Consider the following 27,737-nt stretch of genomic DNA (forward strand, 5'->3'; position numbering starts at 1 on the left):
ATTGTAAATTGCACCAGTTTGCATCAGTCATTGCTGCAGTGTTTTTCTCAAAGTCATGCATTAATCTGGATTGCCATTCTTACAGGTGGTTTTTAATTTACACAAATCAAAATACATCTGCACAGAGAATTTCTTCGAAGAATAAGCAAAGCTGTCCTCATTAACTATTAAATGGGAGAAACAGAATGGTTCAGTTGTACTGTTATGTGTATTGTCCATTGTTATGTATTGCTGTTGTTGTTGTTATTATTTTTATTATTATTATTATTACTGTATTTCCATACAGGTAACAGGAGTTATCATTTGCTACTCTCAGAGATAATACTGCTCACTGAAAACCAAGCTCCTTAAGCCAAAAAGAACATGACCTTACGATGCTTCTAGTGATACCTCAAAAATAGTGACTGAGAGCACAAACATGCCTGTTGTACAAAGATGCATTATTAACTTTAATACAAATAAACACTTTTGGTATTCTTATGAAAGAAACATTCTGATGTGAGATCCTTGTTTCTCAAATCTAACTTCCTAAGAAATGCAGGAGACATTAATATACCTTATGAAGCACAGAATATTTATCAATCATAAGTATTCTTCCATGTCCACAACAGTACAAAATTCTGTTAACATAACTTCCTCATTAAAAAAGGAAATCACAGTTTTGCAGCAACCTGTGTGTACAAAAGAAGGGTGATGCAAATAGTTATGCAATCAGCTGCCTTTTTAGGCAAACAAGGGAATTATCTAACATTAAATGTTTGACATTGTACAGGTAGTTTTGAAACCCTGGTCATCCTGTGAAGCAGAATGACATTAACTTCAGAAAAAACAGACCATAGAACAACATCAGGCACCTTTGCTTCTGTGATTGCCCTTTTGGCCATTTAGCTTTCACTTAAGCTGAAGCTACATTAGTGTGTATTAGTTAACCCACGCAACTTGTTTCAGATGGACAAGGTAGGGAGCACTTCAGAGAGGCAGGTCTTAAAAGAAAGCTCCCACAGTCAATCCAGGCACTGACTTTTGAACCCAGTTCCTGGACACCTTATTCCTGGTTGCTGTGTTGACCCTGTCTTCCACCTGACAAGTCCCATACTGTGACATCAGTTTGCCTTTGTGTCTCTGTGCCTTCTGGCAATAAAAGAATTGCTGAGGCTGATAACTGTCACAGTAATAATAATATTTCTAATTTCTAACTCAGCACTACCACATAACAAATTATGTTGGTTTCATGGCAAGGAAGTTGCAAAACAAAATGTTTCTGAATGTGGTTTTACATTACTCAGAGAATTGATCTGTTGGGGCAGCAGGCTTTATCCTGAGGACAAATTCGTTTGTAATCCTCTGAAGTATTCTACCATGTGACTTCCAGAGATAAAAGAGCCTCCTTTAGAGTATATTTCCACAATCCACACTGAGTGATGCTAAGTACGGTGGTATCTCTACCAGTAGATTAACTTTTAATTATTGCAATTTCTCTCATGAAAGAGACTGCAAGGTATCACACATTCTCTACAGCTCTCTACATGCTCATTCTACAGGCAGAGGGCATTTTATGTTAATTTACTGATTTCTTTAAGACGGGAGTTCCAGTAGCGAGTGACAGTAAATAGAAAAATAAAGCAAAAATCAATATATTATCATCTGAGAAAATCTGACAGCAGCTTCTTTAATATAGCCCTCTTCCTAACACTGTAATAATTCACTTCTTTCAATAAGAAAATTCTTTCATGCTGTTCAAACCCCATTTTAGCCTAGTTATTATGATATTTCTTTGGATATTGACATTAACATTGTTGTTACACATACTGGACTGTTTGCTTGAAGCTTCACTAGCACACAGTATGAATTCCAGAAACCTTCCAGTGTAAATGAGCACAAAACTCAAGAGCAAAGTGGAGCAGAAAGATAACTTGTATCTGATGGATTTCTACCATCTGCTACACTGCGCTATCTTGCTAAACACCTGTGGATGATATTAGCAAAACCTGTCTAGTTACACAGCACTAAAATGTTTTTGTCTCTGTGCAATTTGCATGTGTCCAAAGCACATCAAGAGAACATAAATCCAAAATACACCATTAGCAGTGATCATTAGTAGAGCTGCATATACAGGAACTTCTGAAAACTATTTCTGTAGATGAGACCTCTCAAATTCTTGTCTACGATATACACTTGTAAAACAAAATAACTTCTTTTGCTGTTTTTCATAATGCAATAATATTTTGTAAGGATGTCCACCAGGAAAGGTCAGAAAAAGGACAAGAAGTGATAAAATTAAACTATTCATTGCAAATGTGAAATACTATTTTACACACTTTGCAAACCCATCCTTTTTTTGTTAACCTTTCAGGAACATAGTGGATATGAACATAATTTCTTTGTGCTATTTGCAATATGACGCCTATTAAAGATAATTGCATGTGATAGCAAAGGTGTGAATGTCTTAACAAAGTATTACGTATCATGGCTTGAAGATATTTTCATTTGGATTAGAAGTCCCTAATAAGACTTCATATAGATTTTTAATGGTCTCCAAGATCAGCAAAATCATTTCTTAAATATGAAGGTGAAAAAATTAGTGGTTTATAGTGTAAATTCTAGCAACGGTTTGCAAGTCTTTGCTCATTACTATCATATTATAAGAATTTGCTATAAAACTTAATGTTCTGCAGTGGACTTGGTTCTGTTTAAAAATCTAATAAGTGGTTGCAATTATCTATACATCTTATGGTAGAAACAGTCACATAGCAGAGGGAAAGCAATACAAAGACAAACCTTTATGGAACTTTGTCTTCTTTATTCCTTCAAAAATATGTATTTATTTATTTTCTCTATTATGTTGCACACATCAGCTGCCCATTAGCCAGTTAATCAGTTGGCATCCTTTTTGAATGTGCCTCTTCATTAAGTAGTGTATTAGAGTGTTTCACACTCAGATTGCCCAGGTGACTCTTTGTAGCACAGATTGGCTCATTCAACAAATTCAGCGGAAAGAGGGTTATGAGGAAGTGTGAGAGAGGAGTTCCAGTGCTTAGTACCATGTCACATACTGCAGGTCGCTCTGTTCTTCAGTCTGTTGCAAGTTCAGTGTTTGATGGAGAAATCTTCACTGTGACAGCTTGGAATAAATCATCAGAATTATTTTTAAAGATTGTTGAATCTCTGGGAATTAGTCCAGGCTTGTTCCTGGATAACTCTAGGCAGATAATGCTGCAGAGAACCCATGTCCCCTTTCCTGTCAAATTGCCCAAGGGTGCCTTGCCCAGCTAATGCCTGCTATCCCAACGCAATCTATCTATCCCAATTTTTGCAAGCTCATCAGTGGTGAGCAGCATGCAGCAACGGGGGTTCACTGTCAGGCGATTTGGAGGGAGGCTGCATGAAAGAGCCTGCGGGGGGGTGGGGGATGGTGATTTTTGCCATAAGGAAGCAACCCCACCCAAGCTTGACTGCTGCTACTTGAAGGAGGCCAGGAAATCAAGTGTCCATGAAACCACTGTATAACAGGTCAATCTTTTCTGCACAAAGCACCCACTGGGCACCCTGTTCCTCCTGACACTGCCGCCAGGCTGCCTCTTGACACAGGCATGTAGTGGACAACAGTGGGGGGGGAGGAAGAAGACATGGGACAGTTGTACCTGGTGTGTCTCCATCCCCAGTGCTGTAACACCCCTATGAGACCGCTGCCCAGCGGTAAAGGCAGAGGAACAGATGCCACAGGAATCTCTTTGCCCTGATGACTCCGTACAGCTCTTAGCTGTGTGCTTGCTGCAGCAATGTTCTGTACATGGCTTCCTTGCCAGCAGCCCTCTTAAAGCTCCAGCAGGCATTTCTTATACAGCAGGACTGTCACAGCCATGTCAGCATCAACCAGAAGCAAAGGAGTGTGACTGTCATTAACCAGTATTTTCTCAGGCCTTAGCCTTAGCTTACACTTTTGTCAGAGATTGGGAACACCATTTACTGCTATTTCCTTCCTTCCAAGTCCCCATCCTAATCCTCTGTCTCCAAAGAAGAAGGAAGCTTCTAATGTCTTGAAAAAAAAAGGATTTTTGCAGAGCTGTATAGGTAGTCTTTGCTGGACATTGAAATTAGTGTGGTGGCTTTCACAGCCCTTCTGTAATAATTAAGCTTTTGGAGCCAAGAACCAATCTGTTGTTAATGTTGTGGATTCAAAATATCAATATAAAGATAAACTGAAGAGCTGAATTCAAAGGCAAGACAGCCTTAAAATTTACAATAAATATCTCCGCTCACTCATGCTAACACAGATACAAGCATCAGCTAGAAACTGTAGTAAGTTCATTAACTGGGAACTCTGCAGTAGGAGTTACAAATTGTCACTCCCTCCTCCCTTCCTCCCAAATCCAGGTAGACGCAAGCAACCTATGGGGACTGCACCCTCAAATGTCCCTAAAATGAGAGCACCATTACCTGGGAAAGGATATGCCCAGCCAAGTCAGAGGATGCTGTAAAACCACACTACAGCCACTGTTAGCAAAGGTTCTACACAAATCAAGTATGCTTCTCTTGGGGAGGAAGGAAATGAAGGAGAGATAAAAACATTGCCTGTCTTTGGGTAACATTCAGCAAGGACTTAGGGGCACCTTAGCGATAAAAAGAGGAGCGTTTCCTACAGAACCACTCACAATGGAGCTACACAGCTGGAAACCTGTATTTCTTTCTGCCTCTGAACACACAGGAGCTCTAAATCTCATGTCTTCTGCAAAACAGCTCAGAGCCAGAGGAGCAATCTCAGCTGCTCCAATCTGCAGGAAGAATGAAAAGCTGCCAGGAAAACCACCTGATACCCACTGACACACAGAGGTGCTATTATTTACTGCTCAGTGAGACCAGCAAATGATTATACTCAGCAAAGAAAAATGTTTTAGGTCTAAGTAATTATTTTACCCATGACCTTAAAATATCCCTGTTGGTAGGAGTTTTCCTTGCAGAGGGCAGTCACTGTAATAGGATCAGGCAGTATGTTTCTTCATGCCAAGTCACTGAATGTTAAAATAATTTGTCTTTTGCCGCAGGCCACTGCTTGACACACACATGCCACAGTCTAATGTCTTGTCTGTTTTGACATCAAAGTGTCTTCCTTCTGCCATTGCCAACAAGAAGAAAGGCAAACAATGGCAGCAACTACTTTTCTTTCCGAGGGATTTCTAATTAAATAAGTGTCCTCAAATAGCTTTATGGGACTAATGTGGGGGTGGGGAAACCTTTAATAATAAAATGTATTAAATCCATAAACCTTGTTTTCTCTCCCCCCCCCCCCCAATTTTTTTATTTACTTCAGAGTTGCATTATTTTAGTCTCCATAGAGATTTATGGCAACATTATATGACATTTCCTGGGCTTTTACAGTCTAACACCTTTTACAGCTCCCTCTTAATGCCATGGGTCATAAAAGACAGAGTTCATTTCATTTTACAAAGGGGAAGGGAGAAGATGTTCTGTGCAGATCCACCAGTTGCAGAAAGACTTTTACATGCTGAGATGTACCATCATTAATAGGATTATTGAGTCTTTTAGTAGCAGCAACTCTGCCTGTTTTGAGGGATGGGTGATGTTTACAGCACACCCCAGAGTCCTGATTTCCCAGTTTTTCTTATATATATATAATTTTCTTCGGTTTTCCCATTTAGAAGTAGTCAGTGCTATTCACTGATGTGTCCTCACAGAGAGATCAGGCTTTTCAAAAGAAGTCTCAGATAAAAATGCTCCCTTCTTGTCCATCCCATTTTGGGGATGGGAAATCAGCGGTAGAAAACTGGAGGTGCCAGCCAAACCATCACAAGATTCTTCCTTCAAATGAAAGGGGTCCTTCCGATGGCAAGTGGCGTTATAATTATAGACTAGAAAAGAGCAAGATCAGCAGCTGCTGCTGCTGCTGCTGCTTGCGTTTGTTCCCTCTGTAACTGACAGGACAGGGTACTTGGCAAAAACAGACTTCCAGAAGTGGAAAGACATTTAACCCCTGTTCTTGTCAGTCCATTCCTCCTGGGGCTCGGCAGCAGCAACCCCTTGCTTCAGGTTAAAAGAAGAACAAGGTGACTACTGCAGACCCAAAGGGGACTTTGGGGTGCCTGAGGAAGAGGAAGGGTCCAGGATTTGCCTTCAGGCTTGGACTGCCAAATCAAAATAGCAGGTTAGTGGGATATGTTAGCTTAATATGCTTTTATAGTTAGCTTAACTTGAATCTCTCTCACTCACTTTCTCTACTACCTCATGAACTAAGAAAAAAAGTGACACAATAACAAGGGGTAGGTCTGAGCAGAGCCACTATTTAGACATTCTCTAATGTGTCTTTCATGGTCAGTTAGGACACTGATAGCTGTTATTTTTTCCTGTGGTTTCCCTCTGAATCCCAATGCATCCTGAAATTCTCAGCCAGGCAAAAATCCCATTTACAGGTGGGCTCAATATTAGTAGGGGCTGGGGGAAATGTTTTATTTTTAGGTGTTTATGCCTAATGGCTTCTGATGATCTTAGCAAAAGTGGTGTAATATATAACTCACATTTCAGCCTGTGCTTGAGAAAGTTTCGGACAGGGAACAAACACCAAACAAAAGGAAAAGCAGCATCATAGATATGAGCCAAAGTCCGCAAATCCAGCAGAAAGCCTTGCTCTGTACCTGCTAATGAAGTTAAGAGCAACACAATTAATATAAAAATCTTTCATGACACCAGTGCCTGTGGTATCTAATCTAACACTCTGTCCTTCTGTGGCCTGGCCAAAATAGTGCCCAGGCAGGAATGTGCTGGGGGGGCATTGTCATGCTTTGCTCTTCCTATCTGTCTCAGTTTTAGCTTTTTCATTTCCTGTGCCCATGACTAATGTTGGAAAGCCTCTCAGTCAACATGCTGCTCACGAAGCAAGGTCTTGGGACCACTGTGCAAGAACCAGACTCGGGGCAAGGCTTTATGCCAAAAGTTCCCGGGAAGCAGGGGGAGAGCTGCACTCAAGTTGTTCCCAGAGGAAAAAAGCACAAGTGCAGATTTAAGTCTGTTTGCTATGTTGTGAAATCTAGTCAGACAGACACATGGCTGTCTCTCATAGCTTCATATAGTCATATAGTCTAAATCACCTAATCTGACCTAATGTATATTTTAGGACATTGAATTATATTACCCTGAAGTCCCTATATGAACCCAATCATGTATATTCAATTAAGCATTTGCTGAGCAGGAAGCAAAACCACGGTGCATCACAGGCAAAGCAGGGCAAGGAAACCAAGGTACTGAATGCTGAAACTGCTGTAGCAGTCCCACTTTTCTTTGCCCCATTTCAGAGGTGGAAAGAAAAAGCTGCAGATGACCAGTGCTTCTCAAGCTAATGTGAAGAGTTTCTATTCAGAGCCAAGGACATCGAGTAAACTGCTAAGAGAGATGGCTGGAATCTGATTAAGTGAAATATAGTTGTTTGAATCAAGCAGGCAAATAGTACTTCATGAAGAAAACTCTCCCAGTCTAATGGGATGGGGAAATATTCTTAATTCTGAATCCTATTGTCATTACAGATCTGCAGTTGTGGCCAAAACCCATCCACTAGGCCTTGCAAGACAGGATTTGCTGCAGGTCTGTAGAGGAGGTGGACCCATTTTGTTCAGTTCAGCTCCTGACCAGTTTCTGGCACCATCCAGTCATGGATGCCTGGGAGGATGACTCCTTTCTGAACCCCATGTCCAGAAACTGATCCATGACCTGATCTAGTGCTAGGTGCATCTGTCCATGGCAAGGGGCTGGAACCCCTTTATCTTTAAGATCCCTTCCTACCCAGAGTGTTCTATGATTCTATGGTTTTGACACCAATCACTGCCTTCCTGCAGAGCTGCAGAGGCTATGAAGGTGCTGCAAAGCAATTTTTTTCCCTCCATGGCCCACAACAAAAGGGACTGGACAGAAAGTTTCACAGGTGCCCAGATACCAGGGGAGACCAGCAGAGCCACTCAACCTCAACCCTGTATGTCCCAGCTATGTGAATTCTTCCTGAAGGTCATCTTTTGTCCAACTACCTGCTCTCATCTTAAAGATCCTAAACCACAGCATGTCTATCCAGTCCCATGTTTCAACAGTTTGTTGCCCGCACAGTTAGCAATTTGTATTTTACTTCAGACTGCATTTGTCTAACTTTATCTTCTAATCATTGCACTGTGTTACCCTGGGGGTCTGGATTCCTGCCAGGCTATAAGCCCTCACATTATCAGATATCATTTTTAGATCTAAGCCCCTACACGTGGGTAGTCCCACCGGAGGTTTCCATTACAGATTAGGTATTAGTGGGGAGGTAGAGACACATTTCTTGATGTTTTGGGTTGAATACGTGTACTCCCCAGCATTAATGGGCAAAGGGCAAGGACTAAAGCCTCCTATACTTTTAAGAGAGCTCAGTGTATCATTAAGAGTATTTTTTTACCCCATTCCTCCACTATAGCCCAGTCACAGATTTCTCTCATTGTTTATAAAGCCCCATTTCTGCTGGGAAATGGAAATCTCTGCTTCCATTTTCTTAAGTGTTTCATCCTGACCACTGCTTTTTAGCAGACAGAACTGCATTTCTGCATGCCAGTCAGCTTGGCTCCTGAATTGAACTTTATGGAGTTCAACAACAAGAACAAAAATTTCAAAGGCCTCTTCCGAGTCTCAGAAAAAAGGAAAACTATCATTTGGATGCTAAAGAATAAAACCCATGCATCTTAAAAAAACCCAGTAACACCAAAAAAATCTCCAAGCCCATGCTGGCAAACCTTGAGCAGCCATCCTGCAGAGGAGAAGAGGCAGTCTGTCAGCAGTAGAAGGCTTATGTGTCTTTTTCCTGCTAATTCCCTTGGTGACTAAAAGAAAAAGTGGCACTTTTACAGCTGAATTTTAATGGCTTACTTCATGCTCTGCATCAAAGACACAGCCATGTTGCATGGAATTCCACCAAGCCACCTGTTAACTAGGTGTTCAGATTATTTTTTCTGAGAGTAAATGACCTACAGTGGAATCAAGAGAATATAGACAAGAGTCTTATTTATGATACACAACTAACTTGAGGTTTTGTCTTGTCTTAGTTACTCCCTACCTTGAGGCTTTGTCTTGTCTTAGTTACTCCCTTTCTTCCATGCTGTACAAAATTGGTTTCATCCACATTTGGACTTTGTTGGGGGCATTTTTGTAAGCGCATGAAAGTTCCTGTAGTACCTCCCTGCACCGGGTAAGTAAGTAACAAACCCAGCATAAAATATTTACTTGTATACTTTTAGTGCTTTAATTACACTGTGTCACATGCTTCCTACCAGGACAAACCTACGGCTTTTTTTGCATGATATTTTGAGTATGTGAGTACTCAGGAGTACATCTAGCTGTCAGGCTGAGAAATAACAGGGTTCCCCACCTGATCTCAGCTGCTGTCGCAACCACTAATGAAGGAGGCAGTCTCCAAATCTCATTTAGTTTTAGATGAGCATAATTACCAAAGCTAGCTAAAAATACTGGCTGGGGAGGAAGGGGTATTTGTGGAATTCAGCTTTCCTTCTCTGTTGAGAAGCCAAGAAGTTTGGAAAAGAATTTCAAGCAAATTTATTTCCTTTTCTTTCCTCACACCAGACTGGAGAAAACTGAGAGCAAGCAGATACTTCAGAGGTGTAACATGTCCCTGCCACTGCTCCCCAGGCAGATGGCCACATTCAGTGCTAGCTGTTGCTTTTGAGTGGTCTTTGAGGTAAAACCCAAAACCAGCCTTGCATCAGTCAATCTGCAGGTCTCAAAGGGGCTTGTAACTGCACGACTATAATTTTTCTCTGTCTATCTATATATATAAATACATACAGCATGTATTTATGTATACCTATGCCATTATATGCATATATGTGTGTATATCTATGTGTCTACCTATACAAGGGTGCATTCAGGTTAGAATATGATGTCTAAAATATTGTTGGTTTCCTGCTTCTCTTCTACTGTTTCTAGGCTCAGCCTGCCAAGACGATGACAGTCACTTATTCCAGCAAAGTAGCAAATGCCACTTTCTTTGGATTTCACAGATTACTCCTAAAGTGGAAAGGCAGCATCTACAAATTGCTGTACAGAGAATTTATTGTTTTTGCTACTCTTTACACAGCGATAAGTGTATTATACAGGTACACTCTTTCCAATTCACATCTCATTAAATGTTATACTGAAGTTTCATACTTCATAGTGTTAGGCTGATGAATGATGGGGGGAGGTTATAACATAGTTATTGTCTTTTCCTTGGACCTTTTCTAATGCGCTCTCCTTTCCATGTTTACTTTAATGTTCCAGAGAAAGCATGTAGGATATAAATAAAATACTTTCTATCATATTCAGCTGATTCTACTTTCAGCCCACTGTTGAGCAAGCATCCTACTGAAGTTAGGCTAAATAAACATCCATGGCTAGCCTATGTTATACAGCTTTTATCATTCTGACTTGGAGCTGGCAGCAGTGAGCGTGCCTCTCTGCTTTGGATGATAAGTATAGACTTTTTACTCTAATTGCAGAACTGTGTCTTCAGTTGCTCAGTGGTAATTTCTTTAACAAACCTGAAAGGTAATAATCTGAGAGCCAGGTTATGTAGTCAGGAGAAGAGAAGTTTTGCTTAACGCTAGGGTGACATGCAAACTTTATTTCTAAGCTTGCAGAAGGCCAAGCAAGACTTCATGGAAACCAGAGGTGGCTGTTAGCTCTGTGTCACCCAGCACCTGGAAGAGTCACATTAGGAGAGCTGCTTCTTCCACCAAGGTGTGAATTAAACACCTGTATGACAGATGCAGTTGCATCAGTTAGTGAAGTGAAACTTCAATTGATGAAGTACACCACACAGAAGTATAAAAATAATGATTCAGCTCTTACCTTGATCTCTAATTAGACCTCAGTGTTTGCTCAAGCGAAGTGAAGCAAGGAGAAAATGAGCTTCAGTTTCTCTGTGATTAATCACTAATTTTGCAAAATGTTCTATACCCGTAAACTCAGCATTAATACGTAAAGAAACACAGGAGTCTCAAATGTATTAAAATTAAAATTGGCAATTAAAGACCATGGTAAATACACCATCAAAAGCTTCTATATGTGCTCCAGGTTCTATTGCACAATTATAAGCAAAACCTAACAAATATTTGTCATGTGTTCCTTTTATATAAAATCGAAGAATAAGTGTAATACTAATCTATACAAATTAAAACAAATGCTCTATTTAGGCTTGTTGTATTTCATTAGATATCCTTTTTCCCATGGGCAGAAGCGACCATACTCCACTCATTATCTATCATTTGGTGAATATTGTCCTCACTGAAAAATAAATACAGTAGTTGTGTTTTTAATCTTGTGGAAGAGAAATATTTAGTAGGAGTAAGAATAAAAAAAATACTGCAAAAACATAACATTTCCAAATAAGAGCAGTTGGGGATTAGTAACCTTTTGCAATTCAACCAGACCTGACCATTTTTAGTAAGTAGCCCTCTGGAAAAGGAGGGTAAGCTCTACTTACAGACTTACAGATTTGCTATCATCGTTGGTCCCTTTGAGACAGCAAACTAATTCTCCAGGTGTAGTGATCCTAATTAGTACTGCCAGTCAAATTAGCCATGAGAAAGCTGCAAAAAAAAACAGGGAATAATACTGTCTTCTTCTTCAGCTTCTGTATTACATGCCAAAAGTGTTAAGGACTTTACCTTTAAGAATTCACTTGAAGACATTAGCCAAGGTTGCTCCTGATTGCACATACCTGATTATTTATACCTATTTGCACTTTGTAGCTAGTGCCAGAATATTATGAAAGGACAGATACATTTTATTCTTGCTGCAGATTTTTTCTTACAGGTAGCCAAAAACGGTTCTTTGAAAAGTTATCAATTTACTGTGACAAATATGCTGAACAAATCCCGGTAACTTTTGTGCTTGGTAAGTACCGGTTACATGTGAAATCAATCTCCAGCACTGTCCCTGTTCAGGCATTTTGTGAATGTCTGTGCATGGAAGCACTTCAGAGCTGAGGGGCCTATGGGAGGTTAGAGGTTCACAATGAAATCATCAGCTTCAAGCAGATCTCCTTAAATTCAAGTCGCTTGTGTCAAATCAACATTTATACTCATGTTCAAATTATACCAACAAAAGAGTAAAGTTATTTATTTATTATATATATTATTATATATTTTTATATATATATTTATTTATTATACCAAAAAAAGAGTAAAGTTACTATATTTAGTGCCCACTAACACTGATACATTGTGCTCGATCTTTCAAATCACTAAATCCACTTAAGGTTTACTCAGAAGAGGAAATTTGGAAGTTAATGAGTATGAGAATCTCAGCTGGAATGGGCCATTAAGTTGCAGTGTCTATTAAATAATGAGAGTTGATTGCATCATGGGTTTTGACGTGATATACTGCATTTATTCTGGGAAATGTAGCAGCTTAGTGATATGAATAACACTCTGTAAACCAAATCAAAGTGACCTAAACAGAAATCCTGACAGGCACTGCACTTTTTTTCCCCTTCTAACTCCCAGGTTTCTACGTTACTTTGGTGGTGAATCGCTGGTGGAACCAGTTTGTGAACTTGCCATGGCCAGATCGTCTGATGTTCCTCATCTCTAGCTGTGTCCAGGGCAGAGATGAATATGGGCGCTTGTTAAGGAGGACTCTCATGCGCTATGTGAATTTAACATCTCTGCTGATATTTCGCTCTGTGAGCACAGCTGTGTACAAAAGGTTCCCTACCGTGGACCACGTGGTTGGAGCAGGTATTGGTGTCCTTCTCCCCTGGATTTCTTTCCTTTAGTTCAGAGGTGGGGGCACAAGGAGGGAAGGAGGCAGACTCATTTTTTCTTTCCTCTTTGGCCCCATGTGTGCCTCATACTAACTCATGTCTTTCATAGTTGGACTAATGGATCCATAGAATCACAGAATGGTTTGAGCTGGTTCCAACCCCCTGCCATGGGCAGGGACACCTTCCACTAGACCAGCTTGCTCAAAGCCCCATCCAACTTTGCCTTGAATACTTCAAGGTCTTAAAGGTCTTTAAGATCTAGTGTTCTTAAAGGTCTTTTCCAACCTACGGTTCTATGTCAAAGCGACTACATTTTTGTCAGTGGATTAAATGATGTGCCCTTAAGTGTGTGGCTTTAATGCTCTTGAAGTCTTCATCTAGTGACACTATAGAAATCAAATGAGTTGGAGACTTTCGTGTGGATCTGTTTTCTGACATCATGGAGGCAATAGGCCTGCCCCAAACACACAGGTATATGGAACATGTACAACCTTCTCCAAAACATGCAAAATAATGTAGCTGCAATGCATTATGGTGCAGTAGGAAAGGTGACTTGACACATGGCATTGCCTCGATGCACAGGATACAACTTGTCTCGTGTATCAGAGACTGATCTCTATAGGAGCTTCACAAGTACAGCTTTATCTCTATTTATTTTAAGTAGATTGCACTTTGAGTAGATTTCCCATTTTAAGTATTACTTAGAAGAAAAAAAAAAAACAACAAAAAATCCAAAATAACCCTGAGGGCTTTTTCTTTACATTTAAAATCTCACTTTAAATACAATTTTTCAGGGGTAAATATAATAGGTATTAATAAGTATGTCTTTATTTTTGATTTGTTTTGATAACATGGAGGTGTGATGCTGGGAAAGAGAGCTCAGTCGTGTAAGACTGCTTGCCTGTGAAGGTCTGACTGCTGAGTATTTAAAGGCAAGGTGTGATGCCATGCCTTCTGATTCACATGGTCAGGGATAGAATGCCACTGCAGAGATATTGGGATATATTCTAAATAGGAGAAGTCATACCTTTTTTGCTGTCTTGCATTTCTCACTTAAAATTATTCATTTGGCAGAGATTAGTAAGCAAAGTTGTAGCAAGTTAAAATATGCAGTGTGTACATACATATCCACATTTGACATATGTGCGAGAAGCTTTGGATATTAACAAAAATGCAGGCAGAATGCGCTGATCTTACTGGAAAAAAAAATAAGAGTCTTTTACTATCCAAAATTTATGTTGGATTCAGTTGGATTTTGAAGTTCTCTTCCTTGTGCTCTTCAACAAAACTGTTTACCTGGGCCTGTGAAAGGTCAGGGAAGCTTCTGTCACTCTCCCCAGCAATCTGCTTCTAGTACACACTGGAAAATTACAACATTTCCAGCAGGCTAATCCAGCTCTGCCTCCCTATTGCTAAAGACAATCTGTTCCACAAGAGACAAAATGTCGCAGTGTTGTACAAGAACTGTAGACTGGAAAGCAAGTTTTTGTTGTTGGGGTTTCTTATGAACAATGAAGAATATTCTATAAATGGTATAAATAAGTACTGACAGTGTAGTCAGCTCCTTGGATTTCAGTGCTTGTTCTATAGTTTTTAATACATATTGTGCCACATAATTTTTGCAGTACTGAGCACTTAAGGGTATATTTTGCTTCGTTAACATCCAGTGATTAAGACAGTACTCTGCAATTATCCACTCCCTAGCTCCCTGTGGCATTACATGTGAGACTGCATGGGAGTGCAGCATTTAGTATGAACATGACCAGCAGAATCTGTCATCATTGCAACAACCTGCGCAGGTTTTGCATTTCGCTATGAAACAGAACTGCCACAGTGTAACTATTGCTACACATTCCTCTCTTCAGTAAGTGAACTGCTTAAATGCATAGATTTTAAATCTGAGAACAATACCATGATAATGGAGTCTGACTCATCCATAACACAAGGCATAAACGCTTACTAGCAACATCCTTTGTCATGTTGCAGTTTCTGATTGAGCTATAATACCTTCTAGGAATATGACCAGCCCTGATCTAAAATTCAGCCGGGTATACTGGAGACTACACTGCATCCTGGGTGAACTGACACTCACAGTGGTGAACTCCCTGCTGAAAAGTGGGATTTTATTCCAGTCTGAACTTGCACAGGGTCATCTTCTAATCACCAGATTCTGGAACGGGTTTGAGTTGTTATTTTTTTAACTAGGTTAAAACATCATTTTTCTCTCAATTGCTACCTGTTAACAGAGTGCATAAAGGATTGAATAAACTTAGGAACTTCACCATCTATAGTCTCTCCTTACAAGACACTGAAGACAGTGTCTTGTAGGGAGAATCTTCTAAGTCTTTTCTGAACTTTTTTTCATTTGTTAGCATTCTTCATGGAGCTGTAAGCAGTAGATGCCTGTGGATTCATGACATTATGATGCTGAGTGCACGTATGCCATAAGCGTCAAATGCCTAGCAGCAGTTCTAAGCATACCAATACTGTTGGCTGCAAAGTACGAGAGGGAAGTTGGATGCCCAAGAACACAAGTCTTAAAAAACATGAGTAATGAGTCAGGAGATGAGCAGAGCAGCCTAAAACAGCTGCTAGGAAATGCCTAAGAGAAACATGAGGTGTGAGCTCAGTGACATGAATACCTACAAAAGGCTGAAGTATGGAGTTCCAAACCCTCTGGTGGAAGGAAGTACCTAAATTAACTCTTTCTCACGTAACACAGAAGCAGGTAGTTAAACTTCTATCTACCTGTTGCAGTAACAGCACATGGTTCTGAACTGCATATTGTTTGTATTGCCATAACTTACTCTGCTTTCATGAGGCCCCACCTGGAAGTACTGTGCAGTTCTGGTGTTTTCAACATGAGAAGCTGTGGAACCAAGTCCAGAGGAGGGCCACAAGGATGATCAGGGACTGGAGCACCTCCCGTATGAAGATAGGCTGAGAAAGTTGGGGCTGTTCTGCCTGGAGAAGAGAAGGCTGCATGGAGACCTCATAGCACCTTCCAGTATCTGAAGGGGGCCTATAAGGATGCTGAGGAGGGACTCTTCATTAGGGACTGTAGTGATAGGACAAGGGGTAACGGGTTAAAACTTAAACAGGGGAAGTTTAGCTTGGATATAAGGAAGAAATTCTTTACTGTTAGGGTGGTGAGGCACTGGAATGGGTTGCCCAGGAAGGTTGTGAATGCTCCATCCCTGGCAACATTCAAGGCCAGGTTGCACAGAGCCTTGGGTAGCATGGTTTAGTGTGAGGTGTCCCTGCCCATGGCTGGGGGGCCGGAACTTGATGATCTTAAGGTCCTTTCCAACCCTAACTATTCTATGATTCTAAGAACAAGGCTTTGTTGAACTTTTCTGACCAAAAAGATGCCCAGGTAACAGTGGAGAGCTGAACTGATCCTTGTACCTTCGCTGTTCTTCAGGCTGTGTTCTTCCAAATGATGATTTCCCAGAGCCTCTGAAGTGACTTGCATCCAGTGTTTACTCCAGACTGTCAATTTTCCGATATTTTGTCTGTCTCTTTCAGTCTGATAGAAATATCTTTTCCTGTCCCATAATGAGCAGGCTGACCAGCCAAAAATCAAAGGCAGTCTGAAAAACTGTCTTTAGGAGTCATGACTAGCAGGTCTGTTTGTCTGGTTGCCTGATTATTTCTGTGCACTTGATTATGAGAGCTGGCTGTAAACTTACCAAATTCTGTGATACTGCAGGAGTACTGTGTCTTGTTGCTGAACTTTTATTCTTCCATGGAATTTTCTGTCCCGTCCTTGTGTTCCTTCTCAGTAGCAATATTTCACACCTCCTGTGCTGACTTGTCGCAAATGTACAACAGTGGCATTTTTCTCAACAGCAGAATATCTATGAAGATTGCTGTGTTTCATAAATCTCCTTTTACCTTGTTCACATTTTTATACAAAACAACTGGGTTTCTGTATTTTTTCTCTGCTTCATGCATCTTTAGCAATGTCAGCAACAATGAGCCAGTTTAGCAATTGTTAGCAACAATTCTTAGTTACGAGTTGGAGACAAGAAAAAAATCCTGTCTACTCTCAACTCCCCTATTGAATTTTCAGCACTCGGGCTTCTAATTGATTGGCTGAGCCACTTTTTTTGAGGCTGTTATGTACTAACTTTGTCTGCTTTTGGAGCTGATGTCAACAAAACAGAAGAAGCCTTATACGCACCCAGGGAGGTGTCACACACCTGAGCAAAAAGCTAAGATTCTCCAAACCTGAAGATTACTCCAATCACAGAAAATACAGGATTTGGACATAAGAAAATGTGAATGCACCCTTACGTATTTTCTGAGGTGGTTTTTCTCACAGGCTGGCTGGAAGGAGAGCAGCAGTGCAGTGCTTTCTTATCCAAGAGGGTAGAGGTAGAGCTGCTCCCCTGCCAGTCCCAGGCAGCGACCTGCTCTGATGCAGGTGCTGTCCCTCACAGCCCTGGCTCCCCTGCGCTCTGACCTTGGGCTTGCTTGCAGCAGGGGGAAGCAGGACTTCACAAGGCCAAGGGAACTCTTCAGGAAACATAATACCTTTCCAGCACCCCAGCGAGGCAAACTGCCAGGCAGAGAGCAGCTTCAGCCAGCAGCCTCACAGCATGTCATCTGGCCCGGTGTCCCACTAGCAGCAGGATTTCTGTGCATGGTTCCCTTTCCCTCTCTTTGCACGCCTTCATAACCCCAAAGAAAACATGAAACACAATCTGGCAGGGAAGTGTTTTGCCGGCAGAAGGCGCAGTCTCTGTGGAGCTCTGTTTCATGCATGTGCTTGTATCCTTTGTTGCTTGCTCGCTGCTTTGCAGATTTACCAAAAAATCATCAGTATCAGAAGGTCACCTAAGTGCCCTTACAGCATATGTGGAGGTGTGTCTAATGCCCTCATTGCTGAAAAGTAACAGGTAATTATTGCAAAAGCAGTTGTTTCAGGCAAGATCTATCCTAGCAAAAACCTCAAATAAAGAAAAAAGGAAGAGACCACTTAGTCAGAATTATAAATAGCATTTAGGATAGTTCTGTGCAAATATCACATAAACAGACTCAAACACATTAAAAATTTAGACAATCAGTAGGACTGAAAGCACAGAATAAATGAAGTCTTTGGATTTGTTTTTTGTTGGCTAAACAGGTTTTATGACAAGATATGAACGAAAAATCTTTGATGACCTGAAGTCTCCCCACCTGAAATACTGGGTTCCATTTGTCTGGTTTGGGAATTTGGCTTCAAAGGCACGAAAAGAGGGGAGAATTCGAGACAGTGTAGATCTGCAGACACTGTTGAACGTAAGTAGAAAAAGTAAATCTACAGAAAACTGATCTGAAATTGCTATGCGGTAGCTTTTCACTTCCATAATTTGATTTACTGTGCACAGCTCTCCAGTGTCGTCTAAGCAATCTTACTCAGGATTTATACTGCTTGTCTCTGTGTACCTCTGTACTCTCAAGTACACACAGCAGCAGTTTGCTGGGATTGTATTTATATGACTAAGAAGGTATTAACTAAAGCACCAAATTGATGAGTAAAAATTGATTGTAACATCACTGTGAATTCATACTTGTTCCATTGCTGCAGGGTAAAAAAAAAAAAAAAAAAAGAAAAAGAGAGTAATGTGACATTTGGAAGATTTTAATATCAATTGCAGGAAGACAATCTCCCTGAATATTTCATTAAGTGGTCAGACATCCTTTTTATGATATAATATATTCTCTTTCATGTATCACTTGACTGTAGATAAGATAAAAATGAAAGATAATTTGTGAAGAAATCCGTAATATACTAAGCATTCCAACTCCATAAGCCAAATGAATATTCAAATGTGACAGTGGGGTGCTGGATGTAATTATGATAACAATTTCTGTATACCAAACTTTTGTATCTCCTTGTCCTTTCATATGTGCAAAAATGACTTGTAACAAGGTATCTATAATTTAGAATTGAACCCCATGCTATTTTAGTTTTTTGGGGGCTACTTTTTCTTTTATTCTTTGTTTCTTTTTTTTCTTTTTAGGAGATGAATAAGTACCGGTCTTGGTGTAGTCTTTTGTTTGGTTATGACTGGGTTGGAATTCCACTGGTCTATACCCAGGTACTGAGCTCTAACCCTTTACAAAATTCCAAACACCATCTCTATAAAAGGGGAGTTTGGTGAAAAATATCCATAGACTCAACCAGATTCTCCGAGCTGTTGAACACTCCTTGACTCCCACAGGATCACAAAGGCCTGGCTGACTTTTAAGTCATATTTAACAGTCACATTTAATGCAGAGATGTTTTGAAGACCTTTCAGAACCTGGGGGAGAGGAGGGAAGCACTGAAAGGTTTTTATGTTTCCTGGGTCTTCTCCCTGGCCATAATTGTGACCCCTCTATTCATAATACCTTCCTACAGATTTGTAAATTATATGCAAAAGGCAGTCAGAAGCCTTTGCATATGTGTTGCTTTATGCATCATTACATGATTTCAATGAAGTTTTCTTCTTTGCAGGTTGTTACTCTCGCAGTCTATACTTTTTTCTTTGCCTGCCTGATAGGGCGCCAATTTTTGGATACTGACCAAGGGTATCAGGGACATGACTTAGATCTTTACATTCCGATCTTCACACTGTTACAGTTCTTCTTCTACGCAGGATGGCTCAAGGTAAACTAGCTTTATGGAAAAGTCATGGGCTGAAAGGGACTGAATCATGCTTTCTTTTGATCAAAGCCAGCCTTTAGTATCTGCTGTTAACCTAATCAGATGCAAGCAATTAAAGGTCTCCAGTTCCAGAGGGCTATCAAACAGTAGCAGCTGATATTGGCTACAACCCTACCTCATAAAAATGTTCACTATAAAGAAGAGTTATATATAGAATTGGATGCTACCCATTGACGTCTGCTCAGTTAACATATCACCATCAATCTCATAGTTGAGTAATTAAGGCATACCTCATGGCAGTTCTTGCTTCTGCAGTGGCTATCAAGGTAGAAAGGAGAAAAGTTTCAAATAAAAAGCAAATTGGTACATTAGGGTCTATGTGCATTAAGATTTCCTTTTGGGATTATTAATCATGGCTGGAAACTTAGAGCTAACTTTTCTGTTAGAATATAAATTGAGCAAAATTGGCTAATTTTATAGCCCCCTTTCCAACTCCAAAATGCAGAGTAGAGAAAGCAGCACACCAAGCTGTTAATTGCAGGGAAAAGTAAAGTGTCTGCAGAGCAAGCTCCTCTAGCCCTGTGTCTTAGGAACTCATGGGGAAAGGGGTGTGCCACACAGGGACCAGCCTTGAGGGGAGCATGAGAGAGAGCAAGGGAAGCTGCTGTGGTGGGGAAAGCACATTGCTCTAGGCAGTGTTGTCCAGAGATTTGCTGATTACAAAACTCTTAAGCTGTTCCTCTTGACCATCCTGCTGGTGCTTTTGAAGGATGAATGGTTTCCCCTTCATCAGCACCCAAGGCTGTTAGTAGCATCTCTTCCAGGTTGGCTCAGGGCTACCAGCCAAATCCTGGCTATAGCAGGTATGAGATGCCATTGTAACTGAAGAACCTTCTGCCTAAGGAAATGAAAGGGAGGAGAAGCAGTTTTTAAAAGCAGATTTAATACTGGCAGTGCTCCCTTGGTCCAGAGGTTTGCTGAAACCTGCAGAGGCCCTGAGTCAGGATATTTCTGTCTTGAAGGTTACAGCCAGTTTCCTGCTGAGTGTGTTGAGCTTTGGCTGCCAGGCTGCAGAAAGAGCCTCAAGCTATTGACTTCCAGTAACTTTGCTATTTCTCAGAAGTTATGGCTAAAATGAGCTCTTGCCTTGGCCTCAGGCCTGGTTTGTTATACCTACAATACAGGGGTAAAGTTTCCCAGACACTCCATTATCATTACAGGTGTAGACAGACTGTCCAAATACAGGGCTTAGTTGTCCAGCACCGCACTCCTTTCCAGCAAGTAAAGTCGTGTCTCACATACCGGGACCAGCTCAGCCAAACAAAAGGCCATCAATGCTGTTCCCTCTGTCCCAGCCCTGCTTAATTCTTTTAGCTCATGTGACAGGTTTTGCAGTGGATTTTTGGTTGGTGATTCCCTGCAAAAGCAGCATGTGTTCTAGGTCATTCTTATTGCATTACTTCCATAGCTATACCCAAAATTTAATGCCATGGGGCAGGCCAATAGTGTGACCAGAGGTGTCCCCTGTCTTGTTTTCATTCCTCCTGATTTTGGGGTGTTTCTGTTGTGTTAGTCTGCTTGGCACTTCATTTGATGTCTTCCACTGCTGGCCTGGGAAGTCGTGACCTAGGAGAGTCAGCAGGTGCTTACCCACTGGTACAACATAGAAGCACATGGGAATAAATAGGCAGGGAGTGACTCCCTTACTATTATCAGTTATTTAGATCATAGTCATCCATTGTGAGGCTCATGAGCAGGGCTGTTTAATCATACAGTTTATTTACCTGTACCCAAGTTAAACTGAGGACTTGGCCTGGCCCTGGTGGCCATCAAGAAGGCTTGAGAGGGTCAGCAAGAATGTGATTGGCTTCAAAACTGAGGCTTAAAAAGACAAACAGAAGGAGAAGAGCATGAAGGGGAGACGATATTTAACCTCAGTGTACCAAGGAACTGAGAAATAGAGAAGCAGTCTGAATTTCCTAAATCTTTTTCAGTTTTTCTTACATCATCTTTTTTTTTCTCCCCCAGCAGCTAGAAGTTTTCTCCCCACAATCTACTTTGATGAGCATAGAGTGGGGGCAGTGTCTGTTGTTTTTCCATATATTTAATCCTTGTGGAGTGAGGGGAACAGGACAGGATAAGGCTATGGGCAGCCAGAGAGGTTTCCTTTCCCATCCTAGTTCCCAGACTAGGGCACCTCACTACAAAGGTGCTGGAGCTCACTGTTTGGTAGTGCCTTCCACAGGATGGGCTTCTCCCTTGCAGTTTTAAACACTTCAAGTGCAGAAACACAAAACAGCAAGTTGAATGACAGAACAAGCTCAGATTCTCTCTTGCCTTTAGCTAGCATGATGCACAGCATTCACTTGAGTCAAGTCTTCCGGTGGGCTGCTTTTCCTGGAATGCTTCAGAGGTATGCCATCAGCATCACCCACGATAAAGAAGCAGGGGCTGCGGACTGAGCTCAAGAGACAAGCTGTGGTCCTTCCAGCAGGCTGCAGCTGCAGGGCTCAGGAATACTGACCGAATGGGCTGGTGGAGCATTGTATAGCATAATGCAGTAACAGAGCCTCTAGCTGCCAAGACATTCATTTAAATCAGCCAAAGTCAACAGTAAGGAGAGGTAATGACTATCTTATGTGACAATTGCGTGGCCCAGACATGTCTCAATTCCCAGCAGGCCGGCACTGACAGTTATGATTGACAGCACCAACGAGACACAGAGGTATGAATCTATAGGGAAAGCAAGCTGTTCCTTCGCTAGGCTAGCAAAACCATCATACGGGAGCTCAAGATATGATTGGAAGTGACAGGCAGGGAGAGAGAAAAATCCAATCTTATTTTCTCTGTGGCAGCAGTCCTGACATGGCATGCCAACCTCTATTCACTGTCTCATTTTCCTTTCAGGTTGCTGAACAACTTATTAATCCATTTGGAGAAGACGATGATGATTTTGAAACTAACTGGTGCATCGATAGGAATTTACAGGTTGCTGTTGTTATTTCTACTTCCAGCTTTACTGTACTATAGGTTATCGTTACATTTAATCCTATTCCTTATACTGAGGCACAAACTAAGGACAACAAGTGTCAGCATAACAAATTCTTTCCCTGAAGGAGTACCTATGGCTGTGATCCACAGATTTTGTTTTGACAAGTTAATGCATCTTGATTTTAGTATTTGGCATTTATGATGCCTGACTAGACAAGTAAACAGCTGACCTCAAACTATAAGCTCACTTTATGCCTGGAAAAACATGTAATGTAGGTCAATCCTGCAAATCCAAAAGCCATCTCCTCCCACATAGATAAGGACACGTTTTGCTAATCTGAATGTCTAGAGATTACAGTATTGTATATGAACCTGCCTTTAAAAAAATGGCAGTGAAGATCCCAAAAAGACCAAGCAGGGCCATGAACTAATAAGCAGGGCTTATACCATGATTTATGTTGTGACAGCAGCATCTGTGGTGGGCACAGAAGCCAGCATCTTCAGTGGCAGGAGGTGTGAGATTGCCAGGGTACAGACTTACTGCAGCTACCCCTGATTTCCAAATGGCTCCTGTCGTCAGCCTCTGTATGTCTGAATGAGCCCAAAGACATGAAGAGTGTCACATGCTGCTCCCCTTGCAGGTAGAGTCAAGCATAGGTTTGAGCTGCTGTTGGACCCCACATCTGCTGGGGACCATTAAGACTGCAGAGCAGAGCCCAGATGTTAGGGGAAGCAAGGGCAGGGCAACTAAATCAGCATATTAAGCAAAACAAGCAATGCAGGTACGGAGAGGAGTGGGAAAAGCCTTCACGCTGCCAGAGATGATCTCCAGCTTAACACTGCTTCAGGCTACTTATTCTATGGTGCCTCAGAGCCCTTTGTATAAAATGTATTGGAATGTCCTAGAACAGGATGGCCACGTGCTTGGTTCTGAACATCTTAAATGTGGGCAAAGCCTATCAGAAAGCCTCTCTACTTCTGGGCATTTTAGGGAGCACAGATTTCCTATAGCATGCGGAGGATCACATGTCCATTTATCTACATCATGCATGAGGACTTCAATCTGACACAAATAACTTTGCAGCACAGAAGACTCAAGTTACAACAACACTTATGCTTTCAGGAGTATAGGAGGATATAGGGGGCATATTTTTTACTACCGAGTCTCTTCCTAGTATGCAGGCCAGTACACAGAAATTACTTTCAGGTGTTTCTGAAAGAAATGTTGACCTGGGGAGTCCAGAGCAGATTATGTCTTATACTGTACTGTGCTGAAACTGACATGATTTATACCAAAAAAATCTAAGGTCTCACTTCTAGCAGTGGATGAGATGCACATGAACTTACCAAGGATGGAGAAAGATATTTACTGGAACGACTCCTCTGCCCGGCCACCTTACACAAAAGCAGCTGCTGATTACTGTATTCCTTCATTTCTTGGATCGACTATTGAAATGGGGTGAGTGGCAATAAGGGTTCTTAATGGCATCAGAAATATCACCACCCCTACAGCCCATGTTGATTGATGGACAGCAGGGCTGCGGGCTGTGACAATACCTTGAGCGAGGAAGGTGGAAATGATGTTAGGAGGGAGTGGACAGGCTGGTGTTCAGGTGGTGATGTCTCCATGTGCTCGTAGGTCCATATGCTCATAGGAATTTGGCACCCATAGCTTAAATTGTGTAATTACTAAATAGAATATGTTTGCAGGGAAAGTGTTGATAGTTGCTGAGCACAGGATGGCACCTGAAGACAGTAACTGACTTTTCTTAATAATTATTTACTACAGCTTCTCCATACATCCCCCAGTTAACAAAATAGCTATTCCTGTGCTTGTTAAGGTAGCTGATGATGGCTGAAATCAGTTCAGATTTTTGTGAAGATAAACAAGAAATTATTGTGAATGCACAACTTTTCATTGACTAATAATCTAGGCATGGAAGTTGGAGCAGCCAGATTTTGTGAAGGAATGGAGTTATTTGTAGAAACTGACACAAGAACCATTGTTATAAAGAAACATACAGACAAGAGAGGACTGCCTGGTGCTGTCAGAATCTGTATGAGAAATCAGTGATAGGCTAGTTAGCTTAGAAGCTGTTGAGTTTAAACATTGTGACATACTTTAATATAGAACAGGTCAGTAGGTGTAAATACCACCATGCCTGAACAAATACAAGGGCAAGTAGATGTTTTAATCTGAAAATTTTTTAAAAACTTTATAGTAGCCATTTGTTAACTTTAAAACTTATTTCAAGAAGTTTTCCATTTCTTCAAAATTTTCCAGCCTTTCTCAAAATTAAATCTGCTTGATTTTTGCTTTGAAAAGGTAAAGAAGAAAAACTCATAGAATATATTTTACTGCAATTGCAAGGGGAGAAAAGGTGGCAGAGCAGAAACATTATTAAGTCTGCAAGCACTTTTTTAATAAGAAGCACTTTGGACAAAAAATGAAACGGGGTGAATGAAAAATGGCTCCATGTTAGCCCCTGTGAAATGCAAACAGCTCTGATGTGTTGAATTTCTTACCAATTATTTTCGCCTCTAAACTGTTTCTCTGTTCATCTCTCTAAAAAAGTTGGTAGTTCTTGTGCACAGTTCAAAGAACAGGTCTAAAGATTCATCCAAGTTCAAAGGACATAAATAAAACTTGAGCCAAAGTCTTTCCCAGCCCCCTCAAGCCAACATCTGGCACAGGTTGCCCAGAGAAGCTGTGGCTGCCCCATCCCTGGCAGTGTTCAAGGCCAGGTTGGATGGGGCTTTAAGCAACCTGCTCTAGTGTAAAGTGTCCCTGCCTTTGGCAGAGGGGTTGGAACTGGATGACCTTTATAGGTCCCTTCCAACCCAAACACTTCCATGACTCTAAGAGCTTCATAAATGCTGGATGAAGTTCCTCTGTCCCTCTGGGTTGGTGTTGCCTCCCTGTTCTCCTTGCCTCAGGTCTGGCCTGAGCCCCTTTGCCATCTGCACACAGAACAGGTAACTGTGAGAGTTTGACTTGTCCTCTGGGGCACACTGGGTCAGTAATGTGTACTGAATTGCCTGGCAGATGCAGCAATAGTTGTTCTCAAGAACCACGAAGGCTGGGCAGGAGAAGAGTACCAGGTACAGGCGGGACTTTCAGACACACTGTCGTGCCCCAGAAGTAAGTGGGATTTGGCCGTCTGAGTAATTCCAGCATCTTTTGAAACCATCACATTGTTGCTTCCAGGAGCAGCCTTTTCACTCTTGTTATTTTTGCCTGAAGAATTCTCCTGAAAATTATCTACAGCACCAAGCAGGGTTTCTTTTTCCCCTCTCCCTCATGTTATTCATAAGCCTAACCACGCGGAGCTGCCACAGAGGGCTGCAGCTCAAATATGAAGTAGTGCCAGATGCCCAGCTGGATGCCCTCCCAGCCTCATCCTCAGGAGAACAGACACTTGGATGTGGAGAGCTTTCCATGTGATCTGGCTCGTCTAAAGGCAGGGCACTATTTCCTGACACCCTCACCCCTTTCATGCCCTTCCTTGGGACACACTAGGGCCTTGGTTCCTACGTCTTCCTGCTGAGACAGAGGGATATGTGTGCATGCAGACCACATACACTTTCTATATATAAGCGACACCTACTAACAGGATTTATTTGGCAGGCTGGCTGACACTGAATTCCTCTACGGGGAAGAGTGGCCCTGGGAAGAGGAGAAACACCGAAGGCAACGTTCAGTGCTGAGAAGAGTCAAGAGATTCCTCAGTGTCCACGAGGGCCCTTCACCTCCAGCTCAGAGGCGCTACAGTCGGCAGACAAGCGAGAACTCGGTGTTCTTCCCAGCAGATGAAAAGGGGCACATCAGGCGCCTGCAGGAAATGCACACAAGGGGGAGATACTCCACCTCGAGCTTCAAGAAGAAACACGAAGGACTTGACAGAAATAACAGACTTCACAGTAGCCGAGACCTAGGACCCATAACTGAAACCTCAAGGAACGAGACACCATTTGGCGACAGCGACACTTCATCTGAGACAAACAAACCAGTTCCTGAGGTCATCATCTCTGAAGCTGAGGAGGAAGCGCTTGATGTGCTGGGCAAACCAGATCCGCAAACACAGGGCAACGCAAGCATGCCAGAAGAGAAGCTCCAAAGGAGCCTAACTGAGACAAATGTGAGTCTTCTGGACGACCCTTTTTTCCCCCCAGAAGTCACTACATACCTTCCAGGCTCTGAGGTGCATCAGTCACTTCCTACTGTGATAGGGAAGCCCAAACATGAACCCTACGTTAGTAATTTAGCCGGTTTCATAACAGATCAGGAGAGAAACATTCAGCGATGGAGTTTACCGAGCTTCCATAGTCAAAATACAACGTCAAATGCTGACACTTTAACAGATTCTGAGACATCTTCACAACAAAGGACCCCCAGTGATGGAAAAAAGCTTACTTCTGCTGCTGCTCCAGAGACATTTGAGATGCAGCACTTGTGGGAAAACCTGGATAGTAAAGAAACAGCTATAGTGGAATTTTCTAATGAGAAAAGTGAAAGAAAACTTTGACCGTGCTTGCTCTGGGTTTGACTGAACTTCTTGTCCTCTCGCGCAAGTGGTTCTCACATGGGTTTGCTGAAAGTGTGAAGGGCAGAACACAACACTCAGACAAATCCTGAACACGAGGAATTGGGCACCTAAAGAGAATGCACTATGGTGACATGCTTTAAGCCACTTGGTTGAAATCTGTGATCCTGTAGGTAAAACTGTAGGGAGCCTCAGGAGTGAACGCAAGCTAGCTAGCGCACATGGCAGCGAGCTGTGCAGGCTCACCCACTGAGTTTATCAGGAAAGCAGAGGTGGCTCTTCTGTCCACTTTGGATCCACACTGAACGATGCGACCTTTGGCCGCTCCTTCAGATTAAGGTCCGTGACATCTCTGTAAGACCTACCAATAGTTTCGGTTTCCACTCAAATGGCTAGGAGGGGAGGTGTGGGCTCAATTCCTTACCCAGCCTGGAGAGATTCAGCTCACCATCTCTGTCTGCAGGAATGCTTGAAAAATCAGTCTCACCACATGTGTAGGGCAAAAGCCCCCCTCTCCTACTGAAGCTGTGCCACTGCAGAGTGGGAAATAAAAGGATTAAATGTTTAACTTCATTAAGAAAAATGGAAGAGGCAAAGCTGCTGATGAACTGGGCATGGGGGTCTGAGCCTTGACCTCTGCTCCTTGGAGCATGTATATGTTGTACCTGGTGGCTGTTTATTGTAAAATGCTGCTCCCAGGTGGCCTCCCTGGTGATGCCAGGACTGTGGCTCTCTCTCAAGAGGTGATGGAGCTGCAGGAGCAACTGAGCTTAGGGCT

The 27,737-nt window shown here is 41.8% G+C and overlaps 1 protein-coding gene across 1 annotated transcript; it reads left to right on the forward strand.

The window, feature by feature from the left end:
• The first annotated feature begins 5,984 nt into the window (after positions 1–5,984).
• BEST3 (bestrophin 3) lies at positions 5,985–27,202 on the forward strand. The gene is made up of 10 exons (XM_057429521.1): positions 5,985–6,160; positions 9,967–10,136; positions 11,822–11,916; positions 12,528–12,761; positions 17,919–18,073; positions 18,799–18,876; positions 19,275–19,427; positions 22,332–22,412; positions 23,723–23,874; positions 26,044–27,202. Exons 2-10 carry the CDS (start codon positions 9,985–9,987, stop codon positions 26,939–26,941), a joined length of 1,998 nt encoding a protein of 665 aa, XP_057285504.1. The 5' UTR covers positions 5,985–6,160; positions 9,967–9,984; the 3' UTR covers positions 26,942–27,202.
• The last annotated feature ends 535 nt before the right edge of the window (positions 27,203–27,737 follow it).

Source organism: Pezoporus wallicus, unplaced genomic scaffold, assembly GCF_028554395.1.
Source record: "Pezoporus wallicus isolate ANWC-B61680 ecotype Strahan unplaced genomic scaffold, APGP_CSIRO_Pwel_v1 contig_5069, whole genome shotgun sequence".
NCBI classification, from domain to species: Eukaryota; Metazoa; Chordata; class Aves; order Psittaciformes; family Psittacidae; genus Pezoporus; species Pezoporus wallicus.